General features: G+C 38.6%; 2 protein-coding genes across 2 annotated transcripts in view; both read left to right on the top strand.

Annotated features, from left to right (window-relative positions):
• The window catches only part of LOC103022769 (inositol polyphosphate 5-phosphatase K), a 31607-nt gene extending 21472 nt beyond the window's left edge, over positions 1-10135 (top strand). Inside the window, exons 8-13 of the mRNA XM_022681154.2 lie at positions 671-780; positions 1551-1761; positions 3152-3289; positions 3879-3944; positions 4115-4219; positions 5948-10135. Of these exons, the coding sequence (XP_022536875.2) occupies positions 671-780; positions 1551-1761; positions 3152-3289; positions 3879-3944; positions 4115-4219; positions 5948-6454 (1137 nt within the window). The 3' untranslated portion in view covers positions 6455-10135. The remainder of the gene's footprint in view (positions 1-670; positions 781-1550; positions 1762-3151; positions 3290-3878; positions 3945-4114; positions 4220-5947) is intronic.
• Positions 10136-19963: 9828 nt separating this feature from the next.
• mat2aa (methionine adenosyltransferase II, alpha a) overlaps positions 19964-22287 on the top strand; it is a 12856-nt gene continuing 10532 nt past the window's right edge. Inside the window, exon 1 of the mRNA XM_022681153.2 lies at positions 19964-20264. Coding sequence (XP_022536874.1) covers positions 20174-20264 — 91 coding nt within the window. The 5' untranslated portion in view covers positions 19964-20173. The remainder of the gene's footprint in view (positions 20265-22287) is intronic.

Raw genomic sequence — 22287 nt, 5'->3', positions numbered from 1 at the left:
TACACAGTGAAACGAAACAACGTTCCTCCAAGGACCATGGTGCACATAAACACAGTGTAGACAGAACAATAGTGCAACAGTACAAAAGTGCAGACAGACAATACAACACAATACAGACAAAGAATAATAAATAACAAGACAGTGTGCAAATTTTGCAGTGTGCAAAAAAGACCAGGTGAGGTAGTAATATATCTAAATAAATCTAAATAAGTAAAATATTTAATAGCTTTTGTGTATAATATTGTTTGTGTATAATAATTTATACTTCATATTGACCTTTTTATTTCAATAACCATCCCTAAACAGTAAAAAAAAAGGATTTAAAAAGCTGTTACTTTGCCTTCAAGGCTATAGTACTACATGATCGGAATTTATGATACATAATAAACATGATTAACATGCACTTTTAGATATCAAATATTTATAGTCTTTTATAAAGTGTTCTAGTGCAATAAAATGCATTTTGAATGTGTTTATAATGTAGTGTAATAGATATGTGTTAGATTTTTTTTCTATTTTTATGTAGTAATATATACAAATTTTGCACGAATTTTCTCACAATCACTACAACAAGGTTGTATTTAGGATTTGTTCAGTTTATTATGAGATAATGAGCTGTGAACAGTTCTGCACTTTATAAACACTTTCTGTACGTTTTTTTCATCTGCAGCTCAACATGGCGAAGAACAGCGAGTCGATCCTGGATGGATTTTTGGAGGGACCTCTTAATTTCCCTCCAACATACAAGTTTGATGTGGGAACGCACACGTATGACACAAGGTGTGTTTTTGTGTGGTAATGTAATATAAATTCCACTGCTCCACAGCTCAATACTGGGGGTTTATAGCAGCAACATGGCAACACCATAGCAACTAACTGCTACAGTATAGCAACACCTCAGCAACCACCTTAAAATACCTTAGCAATCCACAGTTACAGTATAGCCAAACCTTAGCGACCTCCTTCTTTCTCGCACAGAAATGAACACAACTTCACAGTTCTAGAGTGGAGTGACTGTCTAACTGCCGGCATATTATGGATCACATACCAACATGAAGAATATAAACATTTGAAAAGGAAACATCAGATTGGATCATAAAAAAAGATTACAACCCATCAAACCAAGCTAAACTGCTTGAATTTTTGCACCAGGAGTAAAGGCATAAAGTTATCCAAAAGCAGTGTGCAAGACTAGTGGAGGAAAACATGCCAAGATGCATGAACACTGTGAACTTGTTTTTTTTGCATTATTTAAGGTCTGAAAGCTCTGCATCTTTTTTGTTATTTCAGCCATTTCTCATTTTCTGCAAATAAATGCTCTAAATGACAATATTGTTATTTGGTGACCACAAGATGTTTCTGTCCTGATCTGGCTGTTTTAGAAGTTTAGTTCTCAGGCATGCTGTTCTGGAACAGTACATGCAAACGCATTAAATGATAACCTGGAACAGGGTTTGGCAGGGTTGGAAATCAAATATGAAAAATAAAGACAAAGATTTTAATGGCGTATCCTAATTTTATGTCTTTTTGTCTGTTTTATATCTCTCTAGTGCTAAGAAGCGAAAGCCTGCTTGGACAGACCGTATCCTGTGGCGTCTCCGGAGGACGGGCTCCCCCGTTCCGTCGCACAGTGCCGCACTGCAGCGGGGCCTGACCTCGTGGCTGGGCGGAGCTACGAGGGTGACGCAGCACTATTACCACAGTCACATGGGCTTCACCGTCAGTGACCACAAGCCTGTGTCCGCCTTGTTCTCTCTGCATGTGAGTCCACTGCTCCCTGATAGTCGGACAGAGGAAGTGTGGAAGTGTGTCGCAATGCTCATTGCTATCTCACACCCCGCCAACAGTCTGTCTTCACTCCTTCTGTCATTTAAAAAGCAACGGTGCTTGTGCATACATCTACGCATATATCTGAGTGTGGTGGTCCGGAAATGAGGTGTGTTCAGGTAAATTTCTGGTGTATTGCTATCTTGATAATGGAAAACACAGGAGCTCCACTGACTAAACACAACCTAGACAGACGTCAACAGTCAGATGTTCATCGCTATCTTGGCAAAGAAGGCCACATGCACACATACTACATACACATGTTTATTGTTACATCAACAATAAACAGAATGCTAAATAAAATAACGTTGCAGTTCTCTAAACTGAGCTGCTGGAGCTCCTTCACAGTGTGATTGAGCAGGTCAGTTTTCTCTGCTGAAATGTGTTGGAGATGCACCCTTAAAATGACAATACGCCAAAGTCAGAGCACACCTGTCTCTTAAAAGGAATGATGAGAAAGTGACACTCTGATTGATTTATTTCACATAACATCCAAAACAAACAGACCCATGATTAATTTAGAGAATTAGTACATGCCTTGTGCACATTTTGAGCTGTGCAAGGTATAATAGCAAAGACACACTGACACGTCCTTGTCACATCCTGGTCTCGTCTCGTGTCTCTGTGTGTCTTCCCCACGTGACCTATGCTCCCCTGTGTCTCCCGTCTCAGTACCTTTCCACCACTTGTCTCATTTGTAGCTCCGCCCCTTCCCCAGGTGTTTCCGATTATAGTGCGTTTCCTGTTTCTTTATATAGCCCTCCTCTGCCACTTTGTCTCCGTCGGTCTTTGCACCTTCCTCTGTTGTTTGTCTCTCTCAGTGTTTATTAGCTTTTCTCAGTGTTTCCTTGTTTTCTCATAGCCTTAGTTCCTTGTTTCTTGTTTATTTCTTGTTTTCTCGTTTATAGCTATTTTCCTTGTTTATTTCTAGTTTCTTCCCTTTTATATATTCCCTGTTTATTTATTATCTTTATCTCTTGTTGGCTTAGCTTATGTTCTTTTGTTTCACTGGTTTGTTTTGGTTTTTGGTTATTCGTTTATCTTTGTTACATGTTTACTTGTTCCTCGTTTCCTTGTTTCTTTGTTATTTATTTAATAAATTATTTATTTATTTCGCCCTTATCTGCACTTGTGTCCTCTTTCCTCGTCACCCTGCCTGGGTTTTCCTGACAGTCCTAAATCAAGCTGCTTGGTGCACGGTTAACAGCTTGCCTGTAGATCGCAAAAACAGGGCCTGTTGTCTCAAATAAACTTAATCTGATATCTACGCCACTACAGATTGGACATTACAGAGTGTCTAAATTGCTGTTTCCTTTTCCTGCAGTTTCCCTTTAAAGTTAATCTGCCGTTAGTCCAGCTGGAGGTGGAGAAGGAGTGGACCAAAGTATCAGATGCTACAGCCAGGTTTACCATAATCTCTGGCTTTCAGAGAAGCTCATGGGACTGGGTTGGGCTGTACAAGGTAAGATAGGACAGAACGCACTGTTTAATAGAACTGTTCAGATTTGCTGTTCAGACTATGCCCAAACCCGGGCAACTACCTTGCAACACATTAGCCCTCAACAGCTACAGTATAGCAACACCTTAGCAACCAACAGCTGGAGTATGCCCAAACTCAAGCAACCACCTTGCAGCACCTTAGCCCTCAACAGCTACAGTATAGCAACAACATAGCAACCAACAACTACAGCATAGTTACACCTTAGCAACCAATTTGCAACACCTTAGCCACCAACAGATACATCATAGCCGCACCTTAGCAACCACCTTCTTTTTGACACAGAAATGTACACAGTTTCACAGCTCCAGAGTGGAGTGACTGTCTAACTGCCTGCTTATAAAGAGGTTTAGGAGGTCATAAGCCTAAATCCCTTCAACACCACAACATTTACATTTACACTTACTAACGTTTATGAGAATAAAAATGTGAGAACCGTTGACTAAACTATTGTTTTAAGTGATTCTGATTTTACTAATTTATTACAGTGTGTCTATTATTGAAAATATATTTAAATATAAATGAAGCGTTTCTGGGCTTTGCTTTCTGTCAGGTGGGATTTAAACACTACAAAGACTATGCAGCGTACGTCTGGGCCAAATCGGACCATTCAACTCAGGTGGGACATAGTGTACAAGTCTAAAATACACCCAAACAAAGAGCGCAGTGTGCTGAGTTTACTCTAAAGACCTTATGATTTGGGCACTGCCAACTCCATTGTCTGCATCACGTAATCCCTCTGATTTTCCATATCCTTTAATCTATAATCTAATTTATTTTTGCCTCTAGGTGACATTTCCAGAAGAGGATTTACCGAGAGATGCAGGGGAATACATCCTGGGCTACTACAGCAACAACACCAACAGCATTGTGGGAATTACGGAGCCATTCCAGGTCAGACCTCTAAAAAAACATGAGTAGAAATGTGTGAAAATGAGTTTTTGAGGTTGGACACTCTAGAAAATGTTTAATTTAATCTAAATAATGCTGGTAGCAGGAGTGTAGCTTAATGTTAAAGCAGCATTATGTGAGAGTATAGGGTTTTTTTTGCTCCTGGGCTACAAATTATGCTTTGAGTGCCCCCTCATGGACAGCTGTACAGATGCATTTGTTAAAAAGATTGTGTTTAATATAATGTAAAGCAGACATCCCACCTCTCCAGCAACTCATGTGATTCGACTGCATGTTGATAGTGGCTTCTAGACACCCATAATTCATATATAATATTCTGGAAAGTCGCTGTGCAATTTTTTTTAGGCATGATAAAATATATAGGTAGCCTACCAATTCATAAGAATTTGGCCAATAGAATTGGCCCAAATTTGAAGGAGACGTGTCAGATCTCATGCAGCACCAGCGCTTAAACTGATAAAGATGTGGTAACACAAGGGATGGCTTGAAAACACCCTTACCTGCATGAGTTGTGAGGTGATATCTTGTGAGGGAGTTTGATTTAACGCTGGCCATTATGGGAGTTGGAGTTAGGTCTGATAGTGGGTGTAAATGGATGAGACATTGATTTATAAAATCTATAAAAAGGGGTGGGCAATATGGCCCCAAAATATTATCACAATATTTCAGAGTATTTTTGCGCTAACAATATTTTTTGGCGTTATGCATCAAAATAAATGAAACATTGTTTTTTTTTTTATTAATTTCAAGAATATACTACTGCAAATAAATACATATAAATACTTTTTTTATTTTTTACTTTTTTTATTTTAAATGTGCATAGCTTTGCTTTTTTGCATTGCTTTTAGTAGTAACAAAAAAATCTAGAAAGGTTTGTCGATTTGTAAACAGTAACTTCCCAAGACCCTGATATTCTAAACAATAATAATAGTGTAAAAAAAAAATTACAAAAAAAAGCAATCCAACTACAGAAATCAACCACAAAACTATTTAAATATGTGCAACATATTTAGTTGATGCATGTATACTGCAAATACACAGTTAAAAGTAAATACTAGCAAAACAGATACAAAATAGCTTTTGCTTTAAAGAATATTGCAAAATCACTATTTGATTTTTTTATTGTGCCAAAGATTTTGGTAATATCATGTACAATATGAAAGCTAGCTTAGCTTATAAAGCTTATATAGTTTACTTAGCTTAGCTTATATAGCCTACTTAGCTCAGCTTACTTAGCTTACGTAGCTTAGATTACATATCTTATATTGTTTACTTAGCTTACTTAGCTTGGCTTATATAGCTTACTTAGCTTAGCTTATATAGCTTACTTAACTTAGCTTATATAAATTATTTAGCTCACTTAGCTTATATAGCTTACTTAGCTTAGCTTATATAAATTATTTAGCTCACTTAGCTTATATAGCTTACTTAGCTTAGCTTATATAGCTTACTTAGCTTTGCTTATATAGCTTATATAGCTTACTTAGCTTTGCTTATATAGCTTACTTAGCTCAGCTTGTATTGCTTAATTAGCTTACTTAGCTCAGCTTATATAGCTTACTTAGCTTATATAAATTATATAGCTTACTTAGCTTAGCTATATAGCTTACTTAACTTATATAGCTTACTTAGTTTCAATGGGACATGGCAAAACTCATGGGACCCGAATTTCAGATAAATTTTGTTTCGATTTATTTCTCTCTCCTGCAGGTCCAGCTCCCGGTGTGCACCCCTCCGACCCCGCGGTGTCCGTCCCGCTCGGACAGTTCGGACGTCAGCTCTGAGGACGACAGCACCCTGGTCCTGCTCGGCCCAAGTTCTCGGAGCCCCAGTCCCAGGACACGCTCCAGCAAACACCACCAACACCACCACAACAACCCGCGGCGCCAGCGCAGCCGCAGCCCCGCCGTCCCCGCCCTGTCCTCCACCCCGTTACCCTCCCTGCAGTCCCTCAGCCTGCGCCCCCGCGACGGCCCCGCCCGCAGCACCTCGCCCCGGCCCGCCGCCGCTAACGCCAAGAAGGAGCGGCTGGTGTCCCCGGACACCATCACCTCACCCTCCCTCAGCCCCCTGAGCCCCCGCAGCCCCCTGTCCCCGGGCAACGGGGTAAGCGCACCTGAAGCCCTGGTCGTAGCCATCCTGGGAGAACACAGGCCGCCTCTGGGGCCGATCACTGGGGTCGGGGCCGCAGACAGAGCTGGAGACGTAAAGCTATGACATCCCTCCATACTGAATTCATACAATCTGAATGTGTAAATCATTTCCACATTAATAAAATACACTCATCATCTAGACTTTATAGTCCTTCTAAATTACCAGAAACAGTAAGTTAATAATAATTCAGACCATAGATAATTTAGACCAACCCATACTTCACACACACTGCAGTAAAACCCAAACCGTATGCCACACACCACAGGAGATCCCAGCCTGCACTCCACACACTGCAGTAGAACCCACAGGAGAACCCAACCTATACTCTACACAGTGCAGAAGAAACCAATTTATAATCCACACACTGCAGTAGATCCCACAGAAGATACTCCATACTCCACACACTGCAGGAGAACCCAACCCATACTCCACACACCACAGGAGAACCCAACCTATACTCCATACCCTGCAAGAGAACCCAACCCATACTTCACATATTGCAGGAGAATCCAATTCACACAACACAAGAGAACCCAAACCATATCCCACACACAACAGGAGAACCCAACCCATGCTCCACACACTGTAGTAGGACCTACACGGGAAGCCAACCCAAACTCTACTGATATGAGTAATTTATTAATTGAGCTACACATACAGAAGTAGTGTGTAATGCTGCAACATGCCAGATGTTTTAGCATGTAGAGAGTTGAAGAGGTTCCTAATGGAGTCCATGAAGACCAAAAGCCTTTCTGGATATGTATTAATTAACTGAAATAACTAGCCTACATTAAATCAGTCCAGCGTGGTCTAAATTAACTTACTATGCTCTGCTACTAATTAGACTAATTTAATAGTTAGAATGGGTTTAATATTTTTGCTAAAACTTCTCCAATGTGGATTTGGATGTGATGATGTAATATATATATATTACTGATGTGGAAATGATGCACACGTTCAAATCAGCATTAATCAGAGTTCAGAGCATCAATTTTTTGTGTGTGTTTAAATACTTCACACAGCTGATAACTGTGTGTGTGTTGGAGTGTCATGACCTCGTCCACATTCTGCTCTGACCTAACACTGTCATGCTGACGGGTCATTATCAGCGCTATCGGGGTGAAACTCCATCGGACCATCTACACATCTCTCAGAACGTCTGACCTTTCACCTGGATCTCACAAACACATCGCAGGAGAACCCAAACCCACACTCTATACACCACAAGAAAACCCAAACCATATTCCACAATCTGCAGGAGAACCCAAACCATACTCCACAATCTGCAGGAGAACCCAAACCATACTCCACAATCTGCAGGAGAACCAAAACCATACTCCACACACTGCAGGTGAACACAAACTGTACTCCACACACTGCAGGAGAACCCAAACCATACTCCACAATCTGCAGGAGAACCCAAACCATACTCCACAATCTGCAGGAGAACCAAAACCATACTCCACACACTGCAGGTGAACACAAACTGTACTCCACACACTGCAGGAGAACCCAAACCATACTCCACACACCTCAGGAGAACCCAAATCATACTCCGCACACTGCAGGAGAACCCAAACCACACACTGCAGGAGAACCCAACACATACTCCACAACCCACAGGAGAACCCAACCTATACTCCACACACTGCAGTAGAACCCAACCCATACTCCACACACTGCAGGAGAACCCAACCCATACTCCACACACTGCAGGAGAACCCAACCCATACTCCACACACTGCAGGAGAACCCAACCCACACTTCACACAGTGCAGGAGGACCCAACCAATACTCCATTCACTGTAGGAGAACCCAACCCATACTCCACACACTGCAGTAGAACCCAACTTAAACTTCACACACTGCAGGAGAACCCAACCCATACTCCACACTTCACACACTGCAGGAGAACCCAAACCATACTCCAGATACCTCTGGAGAACCCAACCCGTACTCCACACACTGCAGGAGAACCCAACTTAAACTTCACACACTGCAGTAGAACCCAACCCACACTCCACACACTGCAGTAGAACCCAACACATACTCCATACACTGCAGGAGAACCCAACACATACTCCACACACTGCAGTAGAACCCAACCTATACTCCACACACTGCAGGAGAACCCAACCCATACTCCACACACCACAGAGAAACCAACCCACACTACACACACCACAGGAGAACCCAACCCATACTCCACACACTGCATGAGAACCCAACCCACACTCAACACCCCACAGGAGAAACCAACCCACACTGCACACAGTGCAGGAGAACCCAACCCATACCCAACCCACAGAAAGCTGTTGTTTATCAGAAAGCCATACTCCAGCATCTCCAGCCTTACTGCTGAGCCCACAGTTGCAGTTCTGTCATGGTGAACGAGGTGTTCTGTGTTTGTTTATCTGTCTGTAACAGCGGTGCTCCATCCTGGTCCTGAAGATCCACCACCCTGCACTAGAGCAGAGCGATAACAAACAGCTATATTGATTGTCAGATAAACAATAATAATTTATATTTTGAGTCATTTAATTACCAAATAATTCATATGCAGCTTTTTGGTATTGATGAACATTTAGAGCATTAATTTGCAGAATATAAGAAATGGAAGAAATAACAAAAAAAGATGCAGAGCTTTCAGACCTCAAATAATGCAAGAGTTAAGAGTTCAGAAATCAATATTATTGGTGGAATAATCCTGTTTTTTAATCACAGTTATTTATGCATCTTGGCATCATGTTCTCCTCCACCAGTCTTACACACTGCTTTTGGATAACTTTATGCTGTTTTACTCCTGGTGCAAAACTTTAAGCAGTTCAGTTTGGTTTGATGGCTTGCGATCATCCATCTTCCTCTTGATTATATTTCAGAGGTTTTCAATTTGGTAAAATCAAAGAAACTCATCATTTTTAAGGGCTTTCTTATTTTTTTCCAGACTGGTGGAGGAGAACATGATGCCAAGACACATGAAAACTGTGATAAAAAAACAGGGTTATTCTATAAAATATATTGTTTATTTCTGAACTCTTAAAAAAATATGAATATGAACTTGTTTTCTTTGCATTATTTAAGGTCTGGAAGCTCTGTATCTTTTTTTTTCAGCCATTTCTCATTTTCTGCAAATAAATGCTCTAAATGAGAATATTTTCATATTATTCATTTCACTCAAACATATACCTATAAATAGCAAAATCTGAGAAACTGATTCAGACATTGAAGCGGTCTCTTATTTTTTTTCCAGAGGTGTATACATATAGTGTTTATTACAGTGTGGAGTGAAATCCTTTTAAATACTCTAATTACCCTAACTACTCTACATATATAAACTGTATTTAATAGGATTTTACTGCTTGTCTAAGATTATAATATAATATTGAGCAGTGCAGGGTAAAAGGTCTCCAGCTCCAGGAATGGAGCACCCTGGTCTATATCCACACATTCGTACAGGTGTTTGTTTAGGAGTTTTATTAAACTGTATCTCTACAGTGTGTGATTCGCCCGCTGCTGCCGAACTGGATTTATTATAGTATCTACTGTATCTGTGCAGCACTCTGCTGGTGGGTGGAGCTAACTGTAGAAACTCATCTGCTGTGTTCTCTAGTTCTCTGTTCAGTTCTGTGATTTGTGTGATTTGTGTGTGAGGCATTTGCATATTTTGTGGTCTGGTGAGCGCTGTGTCGTGTAAGGGCTTAAACACATATTTACTGTATAAAATATTAAAACCTGTACCATGAAGATGGGTCTGCGTTTCATTTCTTACACATTATGCAGTCAGTAACCTTAGCAATCACCTACCAAAACCTTAGCAACATCATAGTAACCACCTTCGAAAACCTTAGCAACACCATAGCAATCACCTACCAAAAGCTTTGCAACGCCATAGCAAAACATTTGCAATACCATAGCATTCACCTTCCAAAACCTTAGCAACACCATAGCAATCACCTACCAAAACCTTAGCAACATCATAGTAACCACCTTCCAAAACCTTAGCAACACCATAGCAATCACCTACCAAAAGCTTTGCAACCCCATAGCAAAACGTTTGCAATACCATAGCAATCACCTACTAAAACCTTTTCTTACACATTATGCAGTCAGTAACCTTAGCAATCACCTACCAAAACCTTAGCAACATCATAGCAATCACCTACCAAACCTTAGCAACACCATAGGAATCATATGTCAAAACCTTAGGAAGACCATAGCAAACACCTACCAAAACCTTAGCAACACCATAGCTAACACCTTCCAAAACTTTAGCAACACCATAGAAACCACCTTCCAAAACCTTAGCAACACTGTAGAAATCACCTTCCAAAACTTTAGCAACACTGTAGCAAACGCATATCAAAATGTTAACAGCACCATAGAAACCACTTTCCAAAACCTTAGCAACACCAAAGCAATTATCTATCAAAACCTTAGCAACAAAATGTTAACCACTTAGCAGCACAGCACCAGATGATTATTGTCTGATTTGTCTCATTAAATCAGTTTAAGTGCATATTATCATGTTGTTTGTTCTATTGAAAAACTCAGATGTTCTGCAATAATCAGATTATAAAACCTTAGCAACACCATAGTAAACACCTACCAAAACCTTAGCAACACCATAGAAACCACCCTCCAAAACCTCAGCAACACCATAGCAAACACTTATCAAAACCATAGCAACATCTTAGCATTCACCTACCAAAACATTCGCAACACCATTTCATCCTCTTTGCAACACCTTTTCAACCACTTAGCAGCACCATAACAATCATCTATCAAAAATATAGCAAAGCCTTTTTAACCACATTCCAACCACTTAGCGACACTACTTAGAAGACACTTACTCAGAAGACAATGAGAACCTTAATTGAACTTATTATCATTATCCTCATCTTTATCATTAAAATAATAGTTGTGTACTCTTCAAAGATCTAGAAAATCATTTTGAAAGTCTAAAAATCATTAGAAACACCATACCACCATGTAACCACTTAGCAACACCAGATGATAAAAGCTAATTTAAATGCACTTCATAACTTCTCAGCTCTAGGGTGGCCCTACAGTTCAACTGCTGCTCATCAATCAAGAGGAGATGATGTCTTCATATCCCAATAAAGGATTTAGATCATTTAAATCAAGCCACCAACAAAAGCTGGCCTTGAGCTGGATTTTACGGCATGTTATGAAGTGTACAAATTATTTCATGATTGTTCTTTGATCACAGATTATATTGTTTTGAAACAAGAGTTCTGTTTAGTCTTTGGTTCAGTAAGGTCCTATTGATACAATGTTTTAACAGCTTCGAAAAACATAACCTCTGACCGGCGCACCCAATCAATCAACCGAGACCTGCAGAGAAATGCAGTTGTGCAATTAACGTGTCAATATTCGGAATGCTGTTTAAACCCGAGGCGTAGACATGCTTCAGCAGTCTAGTTAATAATCGCTCTGACCAGCAGTACTCTGAATGCGTAAGACGTATTTTTCCCAGAATCTACAGTATTTCAGCACTTTCACCTTATTGCTGTTGCAAAATCTGTGGTGTGATTATATGTGCAGGCTGAGCGGGAATGCTGAACTCAGAGATGAGGGTTATTCCCGTTCCTGACTCAGAGCACAGGCTTGAACATGCTCAGCTCATATATACAGTAATTTAGTGAGAGCAGGTGTATGTAAACCCTCCAGGCCATCCAACCTAATATCACCCTCACAGATATTACATAACAACCTCAAATCAGCAGGATCTACAGTGCAGAACACCAGCAGAACATTGCAAAATAGATTCCACTGTAAAACAGTAACAAGAAGCAGGAAACAAAATAAAATAATCAATTTAAACATTTTGTTTATTTGATTAAACTATAATTTCACTGGCTTCTTATGAACTTTCTGGTTTGGAGGCAACAGAGCTCTGCGAAGCAGACTCAGAATCAAAATCACTTTATTTCCTTGTATGTTACACAAACAAGGATTTTGGCTTGGTGATAGCAACACATGTAATGTATGACATGTAACAATTACACAGACTATTAACAAACATTACACTAAACAATAAATAGAATAAGAATAGAGTTAAAGTACTAAAGGAATAAAGAAGAGCAATAGAAGCTAAGAGATAAATGAAAATCAGAACTGTAACCATATGATTATTATTGTATCCAAAAAAAATCTTGAGGTAGGTTTATGTTTAAAATATTGTTTGAAGAAAGTTGCAGATGATGTTTACATTATAAACAGAAGAACATCTGTACAGCTGTGCAAATAAGCAAAGTACAAGTGAGCGATAGTGAATGCAGTCAGTGCAGTTCAGTGAGTGAGGATGAGGTCGGAGACTCAGAGGTCTGTGGTTAACTGTGGTTAAGGAGAACTACAGCTCTGGGGAAGAAGCTGTTAGCGTGTCGTGTTGTGCTGGTTTTGAGGGGAGAGTCTGTAAGAGGTAATGTCCAGGATGTGAGGGGTCAGTTGTTGTGATTTTGCCAGCAGGTTACAATCAATGATCCTCTCAGACCTGAGTTATGTCAGTTATAAAGTTGAGTTTATTAATTAAAATTTGTTTTTACCTAATTCCCTTTAAAATTTAGCAGAGCCAAGCCAAGCAACCTGCCCACTCTCCAGGGGTGTTGCTAGCTCTTTTGTTGGGGGGCTTAAACACCCCTAAACCTTTAACGCTAGAATCATTCCTGTCAGTCTTTAGAAATCCCTCTATCACTATCAGTGGTCCTGACACCTGGCCCTGTTCACACCTGGCATTAGCATACATGGCAAAGTACAGGTGTCAACTCACAGTCATTCACACCTGGGATTTAAATGCATCTTCTTTAAGTATGTGCTGCTGTTTGTTTAGAATGATGCTGGTAGAAAGCATCTCATATGACAGTCGGTCACAGCTAGTAGTGATATGAGGAACATTAACTCTTGGAAAGTGGTTGAAATGGTGTTGCTAAGGGTTTGGTAGGTGGTTGCTATGGTGTTGCTAAGGTTTTATAATCTGATTACTGGAGAACATCTGAATCTTCCAATAATCCAACCAACACGTTTACACTTGTATACACTTGTATAATCAGATATAGATCAGATTCATATGAGAAAAGTCAGACAATAATTATATGGTGTTGCTAAGAGGTTAAAATTGTGTTGCTAAGGTTTTGGTAGGTGGTTGCTATGGTGTTGTCCTGTAGGTGGACAGTGTCCTGTGGCCAGCCTCTTGTAGGCAGCATTCAATGGCTAGTGTCTTGTAAAAGGCATCTTGTGGGCAAAATCCTGTGGACAGCATCTTGTGGCCAGCATCCAGTAAATGACGTCTCGTGGGCAGATTCTTATAGGTGGCATCTTGTGGGCATCATCCTATGGGCAGCATCCTGTGGATAGCATCTTGTGGCAGCATCCTGTGGATAGTGTCTTGTGGGCAGTATCCTGTGGATGGTGTTTTGTGCACAGCATCCTGTGGACGTTGTCTTTTGAGCTGTGTCCTGTGGATGGTGTCCTGTGGGCAGTACCAGCACAACACACAGTAACACCTCATACACCTCCACCATGCTAATCACTGCAGTGCTGAGAATAATGAGCCACCTCCCAAATAATGATAATACTACTACTACTAATAATAGCTGATCTAAGGTGGTTTTCTATCCTGTAGGGTTCTCAGTATTGAAAAACAGATACAGAACTACAGTCTGTAATTAATTTGTTGTATAAGACTATGTAAGAGTATATTAGAACAGAGTGTTTGAACTGTATTGTTATTAGAAATCAAAACTTTATGCTTAGTCAGGGAGTCACATGGTGGCCTGATGACTGCAGGGGTAAAACTCCACTAGAGTACAGAAACTTTAAAGCTTTACAGTCTGAATTCCCGGAGCAGCTGAGCTTTGCTCTGTTCTGTTTCACCCAGTTCTGATTAATGTGTCTTACATAAATGTACACAAAGCTCCTGTGTTACTAAGATCTGAGAGTGAGGGGTCAGGGAGGTGCAGATCTGAGAGTGAGGGGTCAGGGAGGTGAAGATCTGAGAGTGAGGGGTCAGGGAGGTGCAGATCTGAGGCTGGGGTTCTTCTCCTTCTGCTGCTGTATAATATATAACCCTGTTACTCTCGCTCTCAGCAGGCTTCCGCTGCCTTATCTCTCTGTGCCAATGTTTTAGTCTGAGTGTTTTGTTATGCCAGGTGTTCCCATGGGCGATGGCCCGCATGCTGCGCTGTGATTGGCCATCTCGGTACACACCCCTGGCGATTAAGCAGAGGTGTGTTGAGTAAAGAGTGAGTTTGCACTTTTAGATGTTTGACCGGACAACAATCAATGTCATGAAAATCGTTAACAGGATTAAAACCAGCTTCTGTCTCACAGTTCATTTTAAATTTTGTATACAGGTATCAAATATGACTGTTGCACAGAATAGAAAAAATATATACATTATTTTATATACATTGTTTTAAATGCCTTAAACATCATAAGCAGTTATAACACTCGGGGTGTAACCAAATATGAAATCATGTTTTGAAATGAACCCATTCTTAATAACAGATACAGATATATAATTACATAATCGAATAACTAAAACCACATATCACACTAAAACGTGTTTCCAGATTCAAAGATTAAGACGGTGACGTATTCTCAATAAATTCTAGCAAATCCCAGTAAAAAGACTGAAGTAAATGATATAATAATTAAATAGATGATACATTGTATTACCCCTACATTGAGCTTAATTACTATTAATTTCTATTATAGAATACATGTTGTGCATAACTAATCAATATAGAAGAAACGCTATGCAATTTAATTTTGCTTTTGAATGAGTTTAAATGCAATTTAACTGTACTTAAATCAACTGAACCGAATTAAATTGAACTAAACATAAACTAATTTACATTAATTAAAATGAATTAAATTAAAATTAACTTAACTGAACTTGAATGTACTTAACTGAATTAAAATGAAATGAACCTAAATGATCTGAGATTAGAGATTAGATTAAAATAAACTGAAATTAATTAATTAAATGAATCTGAACTGAACCAAACTAATCGGAACACTGGTCTGACTAGAACTAAAGTAAAGTGAATTCAAATTAAATAAACTGAATTAAATATAATACATGTAAATTAATTAAAAAGAACTGAATGGCTCTTAACTGAACTGAAACTAAATTGAACCGAATGTACTTGATCCAAAATTAACTGAAAGAATCTGAACTGAACTGAATAATTAAAAAAAATATTTAACTGGATTATTCCAACTTTACTTTAATTTTAATTAAATTAACTGAATATGTCTGAACTGAACCAAACAAATCTGAACACTGATCCGAGTAGAACTGAACTGAACTAAACTTAATTGGGCTAAATGCTAATAGTGAAAGTAGTGGGGTCTGTTTCTAAAGCTGCTTACACTGAAAACCCTAAAGCCTGCTGAAGAAGAATCCGTGTATCATTCGTTCATTTGATATTCAATTGAGAATCAAAATCGGAAAATTAAAAAACCAATTCGTTTTTTCGTTTTTTCGTTTTTGAATATAATACCAAAAAACGAATAACGGCTTGTATTTTGTATTTTTATTTGGTTATCCAAACAAAAATTGGAAATTTAAAAAACGGACCAGGAGCCGAATTTGATTTTGATTTTGAACTTGACCCATTTGTGTGCCCCGGAAGTTACTGATTTGTTTATTCTTGGTGGGTTTCTGTTGCGCGGGAGTTCACTGCAGTGTTATCTACACAGTCTGTATTGCTGTAGGCTTTGGATGGAGTTGAGGATGGAGAGTTTTATCTTGTTCAGAGGAACTAAACGCGTTGCAGTGAAAGAAGACGATATGACAACAGAAAAAATCGGCAGGATCTTTCAGGTGTTTGTCTAACGTTCCGTAGCTAAATGTCATATTTAGTTAATACCTTCAAAAAGATCTTTAATTAGGCCAGAATGTGGTTCCAGTCCGGCCATGCTGCCTACAGCAATACAGACTGTGTAGATAACACTGCAGTGAACTCCCGCGCAACAGAAACCCACCAAGAATAAACAAATCAGTAACTTCCGGGGCACACAAATGGGTCAAGTTCAAAATCAAAATCAAATTCGGCTCCTGGTCCGTTTTTTAAATTTCCAATTTTTGTTTGGATAACCAAATAAAAATACAAAATACAAGCCGTTATTCGTTTTTTGGTATTATATTCAAAAACGAAAAAACGAAAAAACGAATTGGTTTTTTAATTTTCCGATTTTGATTCTCAATTGAATATCAAATGAACGAATGATACACGGATTAAGAAGCTACACACACACACACCTACACACACACACACACACACACACACACACACTCCTCCCATCCTCATGTATCTACACGACACAAATAAACACATAGTACAGCCTTAGAACAAAAGACCTAATGCAACAACCCACAGTAATGTGTGCAGTATGTGGTTTTATATTGTCTTGTTGAAAAATGCATGGAAGTTCCTGAAAAGAATACACAGCTTCAGTTACAGCCTGCTCAGAGTTTCACCGGTGGGGTTGAATTCCCAAAAATGATAAAATCATGAGCTTTAGCATCATTAGATCTTTATCCATACAAAAGAACCCCATTAAAACCCCCTCACTCAACCTGTAAACGAACCATTTTCTCACACAGCCATGCCTTTTTAATGTGTGCAGCATGTGGTTTTGCATTGTCTTGTTGAACTGAAAAATGCATGGGCTTCATTTTAACAAAAATGACTATTTTATGTACAGCCATGAACATCTATATTTATCCATACACACAGCACTGAACCCAGAGACCCCCCATTTAACCCATTTAAGACCCACTCAGCCCCTGAATGAACCCAGGACACTACAGTCAGCAGATTGTGAAGGAGTTATCATGTTATGAAACTGTGTTATCTGAGAAAATGTGCTTGAACCTTAAAAAGCGTGTGTGTGTGTGTGTGTGTGTATATTAACAAGCCGTCACTTGTTGACGGTGTGTCCAAAGGGCATTTCCCGTAGTTGAGTCATATGAGTATTAATGCAGTTGTGCAAATTAGGGATTGTATGAGATTTAGTTATTGAGTTTTTGTGATTATTAGCGTATTGCATTTGATTTACTGTATATAGTTACATTTCAAAGAAAGTTTGGGAGGGATTTGTGTATTTCTCCTTCTTCAGCACATAAAATATACAACAATAAAGGCATAAAAATGGCAAAAAAACCTAGTAAATGGTAAATGAAATAACTGTCTGTTTTTTTAGTCAGAAACTAATGTTCTATTTAATGACGTAACAATGAGGCTACTTCATCCTATGAATCCAAAATTAGGGATTATATGATTTTTTATTATTATGTTTTTGTTGTTATTATTAGCATTTTGCATTGAATTTACTGTACATAGACACATTTCAAAGAAAGACTGAGAGGGATTTGTGTATTTGTCGCTTTACAGCACATAAAACATACACAAATAAAGGCATAAAAATGGCAAAAAAATACTAAATTACAAATAAAATAAAAACAAAAATTGAATTGTTTTCAGATTTTTCACTATTTTGGTGGAAATTGTTGTTTTTTTAATCAGACAAAAGGAAATGTTTTGCTTGCAAACTCCAACCCAAATGTTTGCACTAACTGATTACCTGATAAAGTTCACAGAGTCTGGTGATGCATTAGCTGTTTTATTTAGTGATGTAACAATGTACCTACTGCAGTTTTTAGAAGGTACATTACTTTTCATTTATGCTGAAATGGGTCTCTCTCAGACACATAAACACACACAGCTGATGGCGTTCTTTATAAGTTGTTGAATGTGGAATATGGAGCAACACTAGCATTAATCTGATTTTTTTTCTAGAGCTTTTATACTGTATACTTGTGTAGGTTCAGTTTTGAGTTTGGACAGTAAGTCAAATGGCTTTATTACTGTACAATATTAAATAATTTTAATATATTTTTAGCATTGTCTTGTTGAATTAATGTAAATTATCTCAACACTCTTCAGAATCACGTAGACATGTCCTTGGACTGTATATCTGGGGCGAGCTGAACAATCAGCAGAGAGCTGTGAAATGAGCTTATCAGCTAGCCCCTCCGCTCACTAATTCACACTGCAGGTTAAAGCAACTAATGCACTGACTGGAGTGATCTGAGCGACCTTGCAGGTCCTTACAGGTTCCCCCGAACAAAGTGCAGCAGTGATTACATTCGATGAACTGCGTCATAACTCAGGCTGGCTGTGAATAGCCTTGAAATGTTAACATATAACAGATAATGCAAACCTTTTATTAGGAATATCTTACATTATTAATTTCAGAATATACAGCATATACAGCATATAATGAAGATAGAATGGTCGGAATGCTACTACTGCACTATGTATCTTTGGTGGAGCTGCTCGCTTTCATGTCATGTTAGTGTAAAATCCTGTTTTTATTACTCTACCACCTCAGCATACATGATCCTCCCACTTCAGATTCTGCTTCTGGATCTTTCAGCTTCTCCAGAAATGTGTGTGTTCAGCTGTCCATGAGGGGGCCCTCAAAGCCTGATTTATATTTACTGCAGTGGAGTAAAAAAAAGTGAACATATCATCTGTAGGGGGAGCCCTTGTTTAAGGATCTATTTACATTTATTACAAACCTGTTCTATCATTTTGTGCATTTAGTTAACATATTCTGAACATATTAACATGTATTCATATTCTACTCACATAGCGATACAAAGCAATTGTATTTGTGTGTGGTTTTAAATATGCACAGAATGTTTTTTCCCTTTGTTTTTGCCATTTAAGCTCTCATTAAACTGCTTTAAGGAAAAATAATGAACTAAAAATCCTAGTCATTTTAGCATTGTAAATTAAAATAAATACAAAACAAACTGTAAAACTGGCACAGTCTCAGTTTCAGTAGTGAAGAGATAAATTAAAGTAAGTCTGACAGGAGAAATGACTAGCAGTAATAAAGTCATTGATAAGGAGAGAAAGTAATAAAGCAGCTTGTCTGGTTCATACAGCCCTAGTCTGTCCCACTATTCCCTTTTACCTCCTTTAGGTCTTGACTAAATACTTTTTTCCCTTGAACTTCTATGTCCTCTAATGTATTACATAATTATTCACTTTGTCACCTTAGATAAAGAGATAAAAGAGAATGTGATGTCTTTCTCTCTCTTTGTATTTCCCTCTCTCTCTCTCTCTCTCTCTCTCTCTCTCTCTCTCTCTCTCACACAAACACACACACACAAAGAAAAAACTAAAATGTGAAGTTTTTTTTATTCCAGGCCATTTTGGAGCTTTTATATTTGCCCATTAATCATAAAATCTTGATACAGTGTAAAACTGCCAACTGTCAGATTAACATTATTAAAAAGAAGAAAATGACACTGTAAACCAAAATCATTATCTAAACATATTCTAAATACAAATCTATATAGTAACTGATTATTGTTTTTCTACATTCGTTTCATTCATAAATTATTTGTTTGACTTTTTTTCTGATTACCAGTTCAGCCTCTGCTCTCTGATTGGCTAAGGCGGGATGATTGGCAGCTCTGAGAGCTTCGGTGCGGAGTGGGAGGGATTATAAGGACGGCGGCGGCCTCTGCGCGCATTCGAGGTCAAGTCTATCCAGCGGAGCGGTTCAGTCCGGCGCAGTCCCTGTTTAAACACTGAAACAGGAGGCTACTGAGGGCCTTATAGGAAAAACAGGCGAACAGCAGCGTTGTCTACAGTCTCAGCTTATTTGTGCGCTTTGTGTTTGTGTCTTTAAACGTCTAGAAACCTTTAAATCCGCGTTTACACTTCATAAAACAACATGAACGGACAGGTGAACGGTTTCCACAACTCCATCATCGAGGAGGACTGCTTTCTGTTCACGTCTGAGTCTGTCGGGGAAGGACACCCCGGTATGTAGCCATTATTATATCTTAAAATACTAATTTTAAGCTTAATTTGTATTTATTTATTAACGTTAACTAGGTTATCTAGCTAGAACAAGCTTAGCCTATCTTAACACGCTGTGCCTATGCGCAATCGGCGTGTCACCAAACAATAGTATGCTTATTTCTTAAATTCGACTTCTATTTAAAGCTATTAAACGACACTAATATAAGTAATAAGAGCAAATAAACGATTTGTTTTACGGTAGTGCTTAAACAGAGCTTTATTTATCGCATATCCACTGAAATTAAAGCGCTAGTTAGCTAGCTAGCCTAGCTAATCGAGGCCGGTTTACACCATGCTGCCAGGCCTGATCCGGCGGAGGGATATCAGCTTTTAGAGGCTTTTTGACACCCATTTTTTTATCCTAATAAAGACGTTTAAAGCGTGATTTCTGTTAGAGTAACGCCGAATATTTGTGACTACTGCTTGTTTATATTAGATAACTTAATAAATTAGCGCGTTGAAATAGCGTTCTAAAGCAGTATAATCACAAGGATAAAGATGAAACATGTAGACTAGCGTCATATTGGCGCGCAGCAGCATGGCGGGGTGGCGTATGTGCGTACTTGGGCTTGTTGTGTTTTTTTATTATTATTTTATTTTTTTTTTTTTAGCTGTTTTATGTTTATTATTTTTATTTAATTGCTTTAAACAGAGTTTAAGCGTATTGTTCAGTGATTTAGAAAACACAAGGGCGTTACATTAGCCTAGATAATCTCCGTGGTTTGTTTCAAAATGCTTCAATAACGTTACAGAAGCCACAATTAAAAGCCATTTAAACTTTGCCGTTATTGTTTGCTGGCTTATACACGTGTTTATTATGATTTAATAATAACAATTATAAGTTAGTTAACCAAGATAGGCTTGCTGTGTAACTACTCTTTTTCTCCTCACCCCACGTGTTCTGGGCTACGCCTCCAACGTAAGCTAAAGCAACATTAACACCTTTTTATTTAATTTTTATAATTGATAGCTTGCTAATTTATTTGCGTGTTCTTGTAGCTAAATAAGTCGTCTTATTGTCTAAAATAAATTAAATACTAGCTGAATATGTAGTTAATGGCCTCACATAGAGCATCCTGTGTGTTGCATCAGCCTCAGAAGCAACCCACGTGTTTCCATTTGGATCAATTCTACGACGCACGTTTCTCAAAAAAAAAAGTAAAAAGTAAACGCACACGGAGACTAAAACAGTGGTATTTCGTGTCCGAACCATGGTTTAAAATGAGCCATAATTGTGTAAAAATCGCCGGTTTATGTGTAGTTTCTGCACACTGCGCTTGTTATGGCGCCGGTGCGCTACGCTATTTGCGTAGACTACCGTTGTGTTTAGGGGAGTTACGCGTACACTGCAGAGATTCACTAAAGGAAATGAGAAACCCGCCTAATTCTTCCTTCAGAAGCAGAACATGTGAAACCTGCAGCTCAAGCACAAAACAGAAGATAAATAAGGAAATATGTTTGTAGTGTTGTCTAGTCTTGTGGTGAATTAAGTTAAATTATACACCAAGGCAACGTTAAAATAAGTTTAAAAAGCTTTTCAATAGATGGTAAGCTGTTTAAAAAGCCTACAGGGGCTCTAATGATGCACAGAAATGCTGTTATTGAGAACAGAAGTATCAGAAGGTTATGGTCCAACATATCACTATACCAGTATGCATCATATATATTCTTTTTCTGGTAAATATTTAATGAGAAGTGTGAATCTTTCTTTTGCTACATACAGCAAGTAAATTGTGTCCTGTTGTGTCAAATTTGCGTTACATGACATTTCAAGTTGTGCAGTGTGACTATTGCACACACACACATGTCGATGACTATGCTAAATAATATATTGTGCAGCCCTACTGTCTGCAGTCTTGTCCAGCTCTATAGATCTGTGAGAATCATTCAAACTGGTCATATTACCACTGATTTACATAAGAATACTCTCTCTTCAAAATCGACATTTGTAGAAATCTAACTGGTGTCCTTCTAAGCTAAAAT

This window comes from Astyanax mexicanus, chromosome 20 (assembly GCF_023375975.1).
Source record: "Astyanax mexicanus isolate ESR-SI-001 chromosome 20, AstMex3_surface, whole genome shotgun sequence".
Taxonomy (NCBI): Eukaryota; Metazoa; Chordata; class Actinopteri; order Characiformes; family Acestrorhamphidae; genus Astyanax; species Astyanax mexicanus.
This window is presented reverse-complemented; position numbering and strand designations above follow the sequence as displayed.